The following is a 14,830-nucleotide window of genomic DNA, read 5'->3' as shown; positions in this document are numbered from 1 at the left end:
TGTGATTAACATTATTAGCCTGTAAAGTAAAATGTTAGTTAAAATGTTATGTTAATCCATTTTTCCCCATTCCAAATGCAAAGGAGATCTATACTGGAAGGCCAAACGCAGCCCTAGAAGTAGAGTTGACTGTTATAACTGGAATTCGTGGCTAGGAATTGTGTAGCCTGTGGATGAATTGTGCTTCTCCAAACCACGGTTTCGCAGTTCAGATATAACGGGAAATAGTGACTAATGCATACAAGAAGTGTTAAATTGCAGCTTACCAAGAAAGGAGGAGGGAGAAAAAGCACTATGATAGGCATATAGGTGCAAATATGTCATATTAAGATATATAACCAAAGTGAGCCATAACAGGGATATTGTAGAAAGATTACAAGGTCCTATGTGAAAATATTAGGTTAGTTAGGAGTTTTATATATAGATAGTGAATATGTTATCACTTCAGGAATAATTTTCTTTTGTAAGAGGGGTTGAAAAACACCTCCCAGAAAACAGCCTTATAAATGTATATTGGAACCCTATTAATTGGTAATAATTTTAAAAAACTTTTATTTCATTAATACAAGGTAAGTTAGCAGCATTTTATCAGCAGTGTTGGAGCACAGTAGCAAGTTAGCATTTGATGCACACTGACATTAATGAGTTTAATTTAACTCTGCCTAGTCAAAGGCCAAAGCCCTGCTAATATGCATAAATACAGATTTTTGGAAGCTACTTAATTTCTTCTCTTTTATTGGAGGCTTCCAAAAGATCTCCTGTACAGATTCCAAAAGATGTCCTATATGGAGAATTAGTGCAGGGAAAGCGCCCCAGAGGGAGACCACAGCTGTGATACAAGGATATCTGCAAGCGGGATCTGAAGGCCTTAGGAATGGATCTCAACAGATGGGAAACCTTGACATCTGAGCATTCAGCCTGGAGGCAGGTGGTGCATCCCGGCCTCTTCCATTTTGAAGAGACCCTTGTGCAGAAGGCCGAGGCAAAGAGGCAGTCCCGAAATCAGCCAAATCAGGGAGCTGGACAGGGGACAGATGGTATTTGTCTTCAGTGTGGAAGGGATTGTTATTCTCAAATTGGCCTTCTCAGCCACACTAGACGCTGTCCCAAGACCTCTATTCAGAGCACGTTACCATAGTCTCTCAAGACTGAAGGATGCCTAATCTAATCTAATTGGAGGATATTTTTGTTAAAACTATATATGAAACAAGGATATTCTGATTTTTCATACCAAAATTTGATAAGTTGGTGAATTAGTATATACAGTAGCAACTGCAGACAGAGCTTGCTTTTAAAAACAGGGTATACATTAATTTGCAGTGTGCATATTGACATTCCTGCCTTACCCCTTCAAATAGCTTCAAACTGTTTTCTTTTTAGCTAGGGGAAAATATCCATGCCCACCATTATAACAAAGGCTTGTTTGTTTGTTTGTTTGTTTGTTTGTTTGTTTGTTTGTTTGTTTGTTTGTTTGTTTAAATGCATATTCTGCATTTTTGTAGCACAGGGACCCAAACTAGCATATAAAATTTATTTTAAAATGCATATAATCTAAAGAACAATGGATTGTTAAATTATTGCAAAATAATTCATTTTATGAAAATAGCCACTAAATTAAAACATTTCAAAAGCCGTCTAAAAGCAAATCATAAAAGTAAGAATGCAGCATGGCTTATTTAAAGCTCCTTCTTCAGCAACCCATATGGCTGCCAAAAGTCCGCCTGAAGAGGAAGGCTTTTCATGCCATGGGGCTGAGAAGGGGGGGGGCCTCACCAAATGTGCCTGAAGGTGGGAAGACTGAAAGAGGGGCCTTATCTGAAGATAAACCAAGGTTTTGTAGATCACCATTTTGAATTGCCCAGAAATTGACATTTCTTCCTGTAACCAGCATGAGTCCTGAACCTATTCCAAAGCGTGTCCCATGTGGAGTGCATTACATTACAGTAATCCATGAGGGATGAAACCAAGACTGTATCAATGTACAGTGGTGCCTCGCTTAATGATTTTAATGGGTTCCAAAAAAAATCGCTATGTGAAAACATCATTAAGCGAAACACCATTTCCCATAGAGATGCATTGAAAACCGGATAATCTCTTCCAATTGGAACGGATTACCATCCTTAAGCGAAAATCCCCATAGGAAAAAACGTTAAGCGAAACCCATTGAAATGCATTGAAGCCTATTTCAATGGGGGAAAGAAATTCACAAAAAATTCAAAAACACTCAGAACAAAGCCAAATTAAGTTAACGAAGGTTTTATTAGGTGCACTAACGATTCCAAGCATTTTAAACATTTTTTAAACATTTTAGAATATTTTAAAATTAGCAAAAATGGGGCTGTAAAAAAAAGTTAAGCAAAACAAGGAGACCTAAAACTGTCATCGTTAAGCGAAGCATGGTCCCGAAATCGTTAAGCGAAAATCGCCCATAGGGAAAATGGTTAAGTGAAGCGCAAGATCGCTCCGAAAAAGCCATCGTTAAGTGAAATTTTCGTTGTACGAAGCAATCGTTAAGCGAGGCACCACTGTACCTGCAGAAGGATTGTCTATTTACTTCTCTAGAAACTGTATGCACTCTGATCCAACAGATTGCGCTTTGCATGCAATTGCTTATTGGCTAAGATTAAAGCCTACCCAATCAGAGCTACATACCAGCATTTCATCCCTCCTCCAGAATTTTGCTACAATTTCTCTGGTTTCTTTCCTCTTCCCCCGTATGAAATCCTCAGCAGCAATCAGTTAATAGGCTGGGAGGGAAGTTGAGCAGTACATAGAACATTGGGATGGGGCTAAATCTGCCTTGGATAGCCATAATGTCCAGAAAATATCGGTAATCTTTTAATCTCTCTCAACTTTGTGCAAAATTCCTGTGTATTTACTATGTCACACTGAGTACATTGGAAGCCATTAGAGCTGACATAGGATTTAAAATGATCAATGGAGATTTAGCAGGTATGTCCCTTGGACGATTTATTACCTTCTAAATCTTCCTATCCCTTCATCACCATAGCATAATAAAGCCATTAAGTTACATTGCTTTGTGATTCCATGAACTACAGGAATATGATTGTGTTTATCTTTATTACATCTATATTCTAACGTTTTTCCTAACATAAATTAAGCCTTCTTCTTCATCTTCTTATACATGCAGAACTGAGACCCTATGGATCATTGAGTACAGCCCCTGTCAAGGAGGCACAGTGAGGAATCAAACTCCCAACCTCTGGCTCCACAGCTGGAGACCTAAATCACTGAGCTATACAACCACCTAACTGTTACTGATCCAAAAATGATAAGGCTATGTTGATCCAGAGGAGTAAAATAAAATCCAAATTCGAGAACCCATAGGTAGACAATACCTTTATTAGGATCAGTTATAAATACAGCGGTGCCTCGCTAGACAGTTACCCCGCATGACAGTTTTTTCGCTAGACATTGACTTTTTGCGATTGCTATAGTGATTTGCAAAACAGTGATTCCTATGGGGGAATTTTGCTGGACAATGTTTGGTCCCTGCTTCACAAACCAATTTTCCCTAGACGATGATTTGCTTTTCTCTAGACAATGATTTTGCTAGACAGCGATTCCAGTGGAATGGATTACCATTGTGTAGCGAGGCACCACTGCATAGAAAATATACAGGCTTTTGAGCTTGCATATTCAAAACATGGTGTACATAGGATTGCACAGATATCTTGTATCCAGGTATTGATCAGACTTAAACCTGCTTTGGAAAAAAAATATTTTTTAAAATTCCATTTCCCACATTCTTCAGCATACATGTTCATACTGGCTTGCCCATGCTGAGAATTGTAGTCCAAAAAAAGTAAGTTTTCCAAATTCTGCTGCATTATTTATCATCAGATCATGATAATGGATGAAACGTTCAGAAATACTATAGTATCTCTTTAATTTTTAATTGTACCAGCAGATATCCCTGGGTATCATATTCAGAACAACATAGTATGCATGTTATTAAGAACTCTTATCTTTTTAATTCATTGTCACATCAGTGTAGGAAAATGTCCATAATTTCTTTATTAGAATTCATGACTTACATGTTCCAAACTGAATAATTAGTAATTCCAAAATGATCTCAAATTGCACACCTGGGAGAGAGGTACTGTTAGACAAACAAAAATGTACAGGACTGCTAGTTGGATAGTTCACGGAATTATACCAGAACTCTCTACCAGAGAATTCTAAGAAGCTGGAGTGTTCAATTTTACAAATCTGAAGTTTGGGATCTAACAGCAGCCCCTGAATTTTCCTACCAAACATTCAGAACCTTCAGAAATTTTCTGCCATGGTCTTGTCTCCTTCAGGAAGGTTATATTTCAGCCATTGCTGGTAAAGGTTTTCACTTCTTATTAAATATCTAAATCACAGTGAATATTCATCCTGATTTGGATTTTTAATAGAGTAGCCAAGTGACAATCTGGGACACAATTATTCAACTTCAAGGAGAGCAGCAGGCAACAAAAGTGATGGTAAGGTTAGGTTTGGCCCAAATGCCATGGGGGACATCCACTGACAAAACTGTTCCTGTCAACGGAAGTGAGGGAGGGAGCAGTCTCAGTTTTGCCTCTGCAGCCCCCACCTCAGTGTGTCCCAAAATTCTGCTCAGAAGGTCTTGGAAACCCTCCAGAGCAAGGTGCAGTGGGGAAGGGAAGAAAGTTCTACTATTTTGCAGCATCAATAGGATGTTGGATTTAGGCCACTGTTTGTCTACCAGCTCCCTGGTTATTAGTTTCAAACTACCCAATGTGAATCATGGGCCAGTATCTCAGGTCCTAAAAGCACTGATCATCAATTAGTGGTCAGGATTGGTAAGATTTAGCCTGATCTGAAGTATGCCACACCCGTAACAACACGTTTGCTGTAAGGAGATAGAAAAAGGAAATACAGAGAGAAGAGGAAAGCAATTCAGATGTAACTGCAGTAGGACCCTCTTATCCACAGGATCAGTATCCGCTGATTCACTGATCTGTGATCTGAAATGGTTACAAACATTAAAAGAAAAAAAAATCCAGATGTTTGTTTTCACATCCATTACCAGAACTGGCCACAGAAGGAGCCAGAGAGCATGTGGTGAAGAATACATAGCATGGTTTCTGGCATCTTAAGGCCTCTCCTCTTGTTAGGTTTCTCCTGAGCAGCGTCTCCAGCTCCTCCTCCCGCCTGCTGGTTTACCCACAGGTTAAAATAATAATTTAAAAAAGAGTACAGGGGCTTGAAAGCATCAGCCAAGCAATCTAGGCAGGAAGGAGGGGCAGGGCAGCATTTAGGGCCAGCTGGCTTTAACAAGCAGCTCAGCATGCAGGTCAGCTGCCCTCAACCCTCCCTAGGGTGGGGTGGAAGCCTCCGTGCTCAGCCCTCCCTTTGAGGAACCATCGGGTTTGCTTTGATTCGAAAGAGGACTGGGGTTCCCGTGCGCTCCTTTGTCTCAAGGGCTTGCCTTCACTTCCAGATATTTGGTGAGGGTGGTGAGGGAGTTCAACATAATCTGTGTTTTCCAGCATCTCAGGGGAGCTTGGAACCAGCCTCCTGCAGATAGGGGGTCCTATTGTATCTTGGTCTAATCCAACATTATTCATGAGCCTTGCAATACTGTATACTTTGTGTCTTCATACCTTAACTTCTCTCCTCCCATGTCTGGCTTAAGTCACAGCTTTATAAAGACTGTGATGGTGGTTTATACTAAATTCTTAAATCAATTTATTGTGACATCAAAACTGGGAAATCATGATTTAAGGTTTCCTAAGTTAGGAATAGATTTAGGGTTCATAGTTCTGAGTATCCTCTGACAATGCAGAAGTGATGCTGTATTGTGCGTGCTGAAGATAACCTTGGAACTCTCCAAATTTATAGAGTTATTTAGCTAGACGGGTGACAAATTTTCACTCCAGCACTTTGATACCAGGAAAAGCAATTCAAAAATGCATCACATGATGTGCGTTAATTATTCCAAATTAATTAGGCAGTTTTCAGTACTTGACGTAACCTTGCAGTGTCTTGTTTGGGGAAAAGATACTCCTTTAAATCATTTTTTTATGAAACAATATGACGAGGCTCGCATCTGTGACTAGAGATTTGCACAAGTAGTTTTGCGAAGCTTTGCTTGGCATTGCTCTTTCATTTATGATGTTATTGTGTTTTATATACAGACTCCCAGGCCTTTAAACATCATTAAGCAAAACAACGGTGAGCAGATCATTAGGAGACGGACAAGAAAGCGCCTTAACCCGGAGGCACTTCAGGCTGAACAGCTAAACAAACAGCAAAGAGGGAACGGCGAGGAACAAGTCAATGGCAGCCCACTAGATAGGAGGTCAGAGGATCACTTGACGGAAGGTCATCAGAGAGATATCCAGCTTCCCAGCCTGAGTAAATATGAAGCCCAGGGTTCATTGACTAAAAGCCATTCTGCACCGCAGTCAATATTGGTCAGCCAAACTCTGGATATTCATAAAAGGATGCAGCCTTTGCACATTCAGATAAAAAGTCCTCAGGAAAGTACCGGAGACCCTGGCAATAGTTCCTCTATATCAGAAGGAAAAGGAAGCTCGGAGAGAGGGAGTCCAATAGAGAAATACATGAGACCTGCTAAGCACCCAAACTATTCACCACCTGGAAGCCCCATTGAAAAGTATCAGTATCCGCTGTTTGGGCTTCCATTTGTACACAATGACTTTCAAAGTGAAGCTGACTGGCTGAGATTCTGGAGTAAATATAAGCTGTCCGTTCCTGGGAATCCACACTACTTGAGTCACGTGCCTGGCCTTCCAAATCCTTGCCAAAACTATGTGCCTTATCCCACCTTCAATCTGCCTCCTCATTTTTCAGCGGTCGGATCCGACAATGACATTCCTCTAGATTTGGCGATAAAGCATTCCAGACCTGGGCCAACTGCAAACGGTGCCTCTAAGGAGAAAGCTAAGGCACCGCCAAACGTAAAAAATGAAGGTCCCTTGAATGTAGTTAAAACGGAGAAAGTTGACCGAAGTACTCAAGACGAACTGTCAACCAAGTGTGTGCACTGTGGCATTGTCTTTCTGGATGAAGTGATGTATGCCTTGCATATGAGCTGCCATGGTGACAGTGGACCGTTTCAGTGCAGTATATGCCAGCATTTTTGCACGGACAAGTATGACTTCACAACTCACATCCAGAGGGGCCTACATAGGAACAATGCACAAGCTGAAACAAATGGCAAATCTAAAGAGTAAAATAAAATAAAAATAAAATAAACCTTAGCACTTAGCACAATTAAACAGAAATAGGTTTCCTTGATGGGAATTCAATAGCTTGTAATGTCTTATTAAGCACTTCATATAGCAAGCATGCCTTATCCAGTATACAATTCTTCATTCTTTTCTCTTCCCTCCGTTTTCCTTCCTATAAACAAAAAGTGTGTTCCCCCCAAAAAGAGAGGCAAAAGATGGCAGCTGGAATAGGGGAAGTGGGGAGGCAAGGGTAAGGGGTGATCAACTTGGGACCCATCCCACCTAAAACCATACAAAAATACACTATATTAGAGCAAGCCTCTTTGGAAAACATAAAAGCTTTCCCAGACAACTAATGCTCTTGTTTTTGTACAAGAAACATAGCTGGCTAGAATGCAAAGATGTATAATGCTGCAACAGGTGTACAGTAAGATATGCACACTGTATAGCAAAATAGACTTATTAAATAAACAATGTCCAGAAATCTAGTATTTTTTATTGTTATTATTATTTGGGTTCAACTTTGGCCTTATTAGAACATCATTGTTTCTACAATCCGGAGGCTGTAGTTTACTCTGGATGCCAGTTGCTACTCTACTGTTTGATCATTGCACCTTACAGTTTATGACAGCACTCTCCAGTCTTTCAAAGTTAGGACCGGAGGAGTGGGCAACACATGACCTGAAGCTGCATGTGGCCCGCTCCAGCTGTTTCGTCTCCCCCCCGACCCTAGATCACTGCCACCACCACTGACGTTTCCATTACTGCTGCCGACACCAAAATCCAGCAATTGCAGGATTCATGGGGCATGTATGCCTTGTTTCCATGTAGAAATGTATTCCTAAACAGAATGCTGGGAGTATATTTATATTAGGAAAGAAGGTGTACACCATATTTCCCAGTAGAATCGTTGGGATCATGCAGTTATGGAAACTTGAGCAGTAGGTTTTTGGTAGTAACAATTGGGGGATGTCTCAGGATATTGTGGCCCATAAAGAAAAATTTACTCTTTGTATATGAACTAGAGTGCATGGCATGTTTGTAGTGGCAGTCTTCTCTTTCAACCCCAGAAAGTTGCTCCCCCAACATCTAGAGCAACAGTAGGTTGAATAGGTACCGATAGATCTAGTAGCAATCATTATGAGCATTCCAGATCATGAAGGCCACAATGTGCTATTCCTTCCCCTTTTAGTTGAAAACACATAGGTAAAAATCTTCTCAGGAAAGATGAAAGTAAAAGGACCTGGGTCTTAGAAAATGCTAGTATATATTTGGAAATACCTCCTTTCCAGTCTGCCTCATAAATCTTTGAAGGAATTGGGAAGGCTTTTCTAAAATGTAGATTCTGCTAGTGTTAGTTGAATGCCAACTGAGAGCAGGCCCTGGGTAACATATTTTGGCCAAAATAGAAGTTTTGGAGTGACCTGTCTCTTAAATGTAAGCTACTTTATCAACTTGATATGCATAGTATAATGCTTTGCATTATTTCTTCTTTCTAAATTTTGCTTCAGGGTAGACTGCATGACCGATTTCCTCCCAAAACCCATTGATTATTTATATACAGCAGTCACTCTCTTTTACTAGAGTTTACACCAGCTTTTTGCTAACATTTGCCTTCATGGCCATTTTTTTTAATACAGTACTTTAAAGGGGGGGAAGAAGATTTGTAAAATTATTCCATGAAGGGAAAGCTCCTCAGCATAACTGCTCAGGGAAATAGGGCTAAATAACTAAATATTCAATCATCAGTGCAAGGTGCTGTTAGACAAGCCTCCATAGATGCCACAGGGATCTACAAAGGATGGACTTCAGTTCATTTGTGTTATCTCAGCCCAGCCAGTAGTTTTGATTATTTTTACGAAGGGATACACAAGAGATATTACAAGCTACTGGATGCACTGTCAGATTAACTTATTTCATTTAAGAAGTTGGGAGAACAAATAGGAAAAAGAACTTATTTTTCTAGTAAATATTAATGTATTACATTTCAAATAATGGTGCCTGACATATTGAATAATTATTTTCTACAGTGTACGTATGCAACAAAGATATTCCATCATGCGTAAGATTCAGCGCTGGCTCTGCCTCGCTCTGTTTACATTTGCAAATGTAGCAAACAAGGTAATGAAGCAACTTTCTATTGCAGTAGGGTATCTTTTATTTGTGCGCGTGTGTGTGTGCATTAAAATTGTAACCGGTAACATGAAATGAATGGACTTTGTCAATATTAATGATATTTGGGGGAGGGGAAGGGAAAGAAGACGAAGAAGAAGGAAATGAAAATATTTTTATGCCTACTTAGGAGGAAGAAAAAGGGTAGCACTATTCATTCCAAGTACTTTTTTTTTGTATCTTAAGCTCTTAACTCACATTGTTATGCTTAAAATGATAAACATATATCCTCTTTTTATTGCTTTGTCTATGTTTCAGATGAAACATTTCAGAGATTATGTCGAGAGGTGCCATCTGACTCTTTGGCGCTTTTTTAAAAAAATGCATTCTGTAGTAGCGTTGCACTCCATTTTTACAATATGACACCGTCGCTTCATGTTTTCTTGATTTGTTGTGCCGAGGCTGACTTTCTCATTGCAGGGTCCTAGCCTGTCGAGGGTGCGGAGTACATTTGGTTCCTGAATGTTGCTGCAAATGAAGTTTTAAATTGTCTTGTCTGGTATTCCCATTGTTCTTTCCTTCTCTCCTCTTTTCATTTTCTTAAATGTTTTAAAGAAAGTATTTCAAGCCTAGCCCCCTCTCCTCCTGCAGTTCAGAAAGGTATATCGAGGGCCTTCTTCTGATCCCACTCAGCCTGCTGCCAATCACACATTTTCACATAATTGAAAACTGACATTGAGTGTGCTTCAGGTGCATCCACTCTCTCTGATCTACAAGAAAATGAGCATTTTAAATGCTTGTGACCAGGTAGGAATGGAAGAAAGACAGGGCGTTGAGGGTAGAGTAATATTTATAACATGATCATGGAAAATATAAAACTAAGTAGCCTGGGCAGCAATGAATTTGTGAAAGTGCTGAAAAATGGGGCAGTGTACATAAGTTAGAAGATTTCTGAGTGAAATCCACAAATAAATAATAAAATAATAATTGTGTGCCATCAAGTCATTTCTGATACATGGTGACCTTTCTGTTTTCAGAAGTTATTTATGATCCCTTTCTGGTGGAGGTCTGGAACCAAGACACACGCTGGGTAACCAAGCCTCTGACCCCTAATGCTCAAACCCAGGGAGCTATCCAGCCACCCTAATAAAATCCAGAAACCAACTCCCTTTTTGTCAAATCACTCCCCACAGCCTTCTAAAAACAATAACCAAGGCTTGCAGTCCTAAATACAGTGGCCATAGAATTACTGAACAGAGTGGAACTAACTTCTGTGTGGTACCACACGAGGGCATGATCATAGTTAAGATAACCAAGGAAAGTGACCACAACATTTCTGTAGATCAAGTTGTTGTGCACGAGGCAACAGTGCAAGCGGTGCAACCAATCGGTAATCTGATCACCACGTTCATCTGTTAGGTGCAAAGAGGAATTATTATTACTTCATCACTTTGTCCTTTTCTCAGTTATTTTCAGACAACTGGTAAAAGCAGTTCCCATTATTTGGCAGGATAATACAGGCAACAGTGCGAAACAACAATTGTTCTATAATCCTTGCCAAGTGGTTATATGCACCCTAGGGTAATTTGCCAGGATTATACACACCTCAGGATAATTGTAGATGCACACACTTCTGTGTGCATCTACAATTTACATCTTAAGCAAGCTGTGAGAAATGCCAACCTGTACAAGAAGTGATCTTATATCTGGTTTGCTGGTCTTGGCATTGTGACAGGAGTACATTTCTCACAGGCAGGTTGTCACTGAATCCTTTGTCCAGTTCTAACATCATAGCGTAGCCGTTGTTTGCCAAAAATACTACATAACCTAGTTCTCTATCCTAAACTTAAAACTGGAGCCATGGGCTATGCCTGAACCAAACCAAGGGCACATCCTCCCATCTTATAAATAGGTTTTATGACCATTTTTCTGCCAATGTGGAATTACCAAAACACAAGGAAGGTGGGCCACACATGTCTTGATAGGCCATACTTCATGCCTTGGTCATTGCCGAGAAAGAGTGTCACATATTTGCTTAAAACTGTATTTAACAACTGGTTAGGAAAGGATGTCGTTCATGCTCTTAGTGACAGAGATGTGTTGGTTCAGATACCTCCTATCAGAAATCATATGCTTCTGTACCTTGAAGTATGTTATACATCTGTTCTTGTGGCAATGACTTGAAAGGATTTTGTCCTTTTCTAGGATTTCATAACAAAGATGCATTGTTATCATTTAATATCCAGCAAAAAAAGGCCCAAAAAACCAAACCAACCCTATATGGTGTCAAGGTTTGGATTGCCACATTTAGTGAGGTCTTTTTTCTTTCTTTAAAGCTTCTCAACTACTGATAGACAGAGCTCTTTCTATGAACATCTTCTGAAATTAAACATTTGTATTCCACTAATCTGAGAGGTAGACATGGGAAATTATTTTTTTAAAAAAAAATTACAGCTCCCAGGATGTCCTAGCCAGCACCACAGTCCAACAGAAAGAGAGAGAGAGAGAGAGAGCATTTTTCCTTCTCTGGCAGTGGATAGGATCACACAGTATACTATCAACCAAAAGGCTTTTTAATAAGACTTTTGGCACAAGTTCCAGTCAGGAGTTCCCCAGGGCCTTCTTTGAATGTGTGATTTTCATTTTAAAATTTTGTTTCTAGTCTTTATCCTTGAAGAAGATTCGGGGTGGGGGGAAGCATGCCAGATTTCCTCTGAGAGAAAAACTTGCTTCCTCCTTAAGGTGTCTTGTCCAGTTATTACAAAGACAGTGGCATAACTGAAAAGTCACCCTGTTTAAATGTCATACAATTTTATTTTATTAATATCTCATAGGTTTAAGTAATATTCATATATTCGGCTACCTGCATTTACATTTTTAAAAAAAACAGCTTGACAAAGTTGTTTTTGTCAAAGTCCATCACTCCCAGAAGCTCCCAGTGGTTATTCTGGGTGAAGGAACTTCCAGAATGGTAGTCCAGAAGTGTTAACTTTTCCAAAGTCAGTTCTAGATCTACTGCAGATTATCTTACTGCCAGAGTGACCACCAAGGACACAAATCCTGGTGGGAAAACGCCAGAACTGTTTCAGATGAAAAGCTGTGCTGAGACATATATAATATGAGAGGCTACATGTTTACCCAAATTCTGGACCACTAGCCCTATACTGAAAATAGGACATAAGGGAAACGTCCTGTTAGATGGTTTGCCACCTAGAAAGATCTGGAAACTCCACAAAGAAGTAAATTTGCTGGTGTGCATCAGGATAACGGTTCTCTAACATTCAACATATGTAAAACCAGTTAAAAGATTAAAAAGACTGACCCAAAATGTCCAGCTTGATACATTTAATTTACTTGTTTTAGCTTGACATGCTAGCAAAATCTATTCTTTTGTAAGAGAATGGGTGCAAAATGCAGCCCTGGGATGACATGTTTCTCCTTATGTGTTTTTTTATTTTTGAGGTGTGTATGTTTTGTTTTTTTCACACACACTCAAGTCCTCCCTGGTCCCTTCTTTTTCTGACAAAATACAATTACATTGCCACTAATGGAAGTATCTCAGAATGTTGATTTCACCTTTTGAATAGATCATAGGGTCCCTTCATCATTTAACACCCCAGCATATATATTTTTTTCAAAACTGTAAATGGACTCCCAGACACTTCTGTTTCATTTTGCACTTGTTTGGGTGTTTATGGTAATTTGTGGATGGTCCTAGGGCCAATAAACTGGCCCATGGACCTGCCAAAGTTACCTGCCTCTCTTTGACCATAATGCATTTTATTTCCTCTTAGGTTTGGAGAAGAGGCAACTTTTTTTTTCTAGCATTACTTAAAGGAATGTTTCGGGAAAATATTGGGGAGAGGCTTTTATTCTCAGTAACCTTGCATAATGGATGATATTATCAGCTGACATCCCTTCTCTTTCACTTGCATTGCCCAAAATTTACTACAGAGTGTTCTTAACTCTCTGGAAAAGATTTAACAGGATGCAGTTGGCTGTACGGATTTGAATCCACATCACCTGGCAAATGGATACGCTGGCAAACGGACATAGTAGGGGTCAAATCCAAAACCCGAAACAATTGAGGTAGACAGTTATCACTGCATATTCCTGCTGTGGTATTGGTTCTCAGCTTTTGGCTCTCCAAATATTTTGAAATTCAACTTCCAGAAAACCTAAGGCCTTACAGTTTAACAAACGTAGGGTGGTTATTCTTTATCTTATAAAAATGAGCTCTGCTCAAATGGGATTCTTCCCAATATCCTAAGTGACTGAAGAGTTCGATGCAGAGATTCATACTCAGATTTCCTTTCACCAGTGGCCATGTTGCATTTACTGAGAAAAGGCAAAGATCACCCTGGGCTTGGTGAAATTAATGGATGATTAAAATTAATCTGCAGAATAGAATTCAACACTCTTAAATTTATTAATTACAGCCCAAACCACTCAATCCAACTGAAAGACAATGAACATTTCATTTTCAACATGCAGAGCAGGGCTGTGTGTTTAAAATCCAGGTAAAATAAATGACTATAAAGTAGAAATGAAAATCAGACTCTTATTGCTCAGCAATAACCCACATTCCTGTTTTAATATTAGACCACAATAAACCAAATTAGATTCTACCTTTAGCAGTACAACAGAAGATGAAATTTTGTTACCAGGGGGAAAGAGAGAGAGAGAGAGAGAGATTTCAAATAATAAAGTTAATTATTTAAAGGAAGGTATCTTATGAACTATGGGTAGGTAAGGAAAGAGATCTGTCCACCAGGGCTTTACAATTTGATACATAATTCAGGAAGCAACACACGTCTTCACCCATGAATGTTGCTGATATTGTTATTACCTTGTCACTAGCTACTGCTATACAGTATTAATCAAGAAATAGCTGTGGTTAAGTGCAGTGCCAAGAAAATATATCTTTTTATGCACCCATTTCTATGTCCTCTTTCAGTCTTTGATAATCAAGTTGATACTTCTAGAAGATTCTATTTTAGCTCCCTTAATCTGCTTATGCCCAATCGTACATTTTAAAAAAAGCCAAAGATGTTAAAAACTTGCCCACTCTGATATAGAGATATCTAGTGTGCAATTTGGAAAGGATTTACTTCTTGCCAACATATTTGTTGACATATTTTCTTTTTCAGGTATGTAAGTCATAACCTGTACCCCCAAAGGCACTTCTTTTTCATTGCTTTATAGATGCTATAGGCTCAGCTTTCTCCAGCTTGTCACTGTCCAAATGTGTTGGGCTACAACTCCCATCATCCCACATCAGGAGGCCAGTTGGCCCATAGAGGGGGATAGGCTTGGGAAAGCTGCTCTGGATCCATTCTTAATATCATGTACAAATTAGGGTTAACATGACATTCACATAGATGATAGCAAGATTATGTTTTGAGGTTGTCAAAACAGTTGAAGTTCTCAGAGCCTGTCCAAGAAACAGGAAGAAATTGTTGATGCAAAATCATGTTTTTAATTAGGTCCAC

The 14,830-nt window shown here is 39.4% G+C and overlaps 1 protein-coding gene across 10 annotated transcripts in view; it reads left to right on the top strand.

The window, feature by feature from the left end:
* Positions 1-10,875, top strand: part of TRPS1 (transcriptional repressor GATA binding 1) — a 278,321-nt gene extending 267,446 nt beyond the window's left edge. For all 10 annotated transcript variants that reach the window (XM_078391606.1, XM_072999270.2, XM_072999269.2 and 7 more), the window contains one exon: positions 6,168-10,875. In XM_078391606.1, coding sequence (XP_078247732.1) covers positions 6,168-7,229 — 1,062 coding nt within the window. In that variant the 3' untranslated portion in view covers positions 7,230-10,875. The remainder of the gene's footprint in view (positions 1-6,167) is intronic.
* The last annotated feature ends 3,955 nt before the right edge of the window (positions 10,876-14,830 follow it).

This window comes from Pogona vitticeps, chromosome 4 (assembly GCF_051106095.1).
Source record: "Pogona vitticeps strain Pit_001003342236 chromosome 4, PviZW2.1, whole genome shotgun sequence".
NCBI lineage: Eukaryota > Metazoa > Chordata > Lepidosauria > Squamata > Agamidae > Pogona > Pogona vitticeps.
Note: the sequence above shows the minus strand (reverse complement) of the source record. Positions and strands in the feature narration are given on the sequence as shown.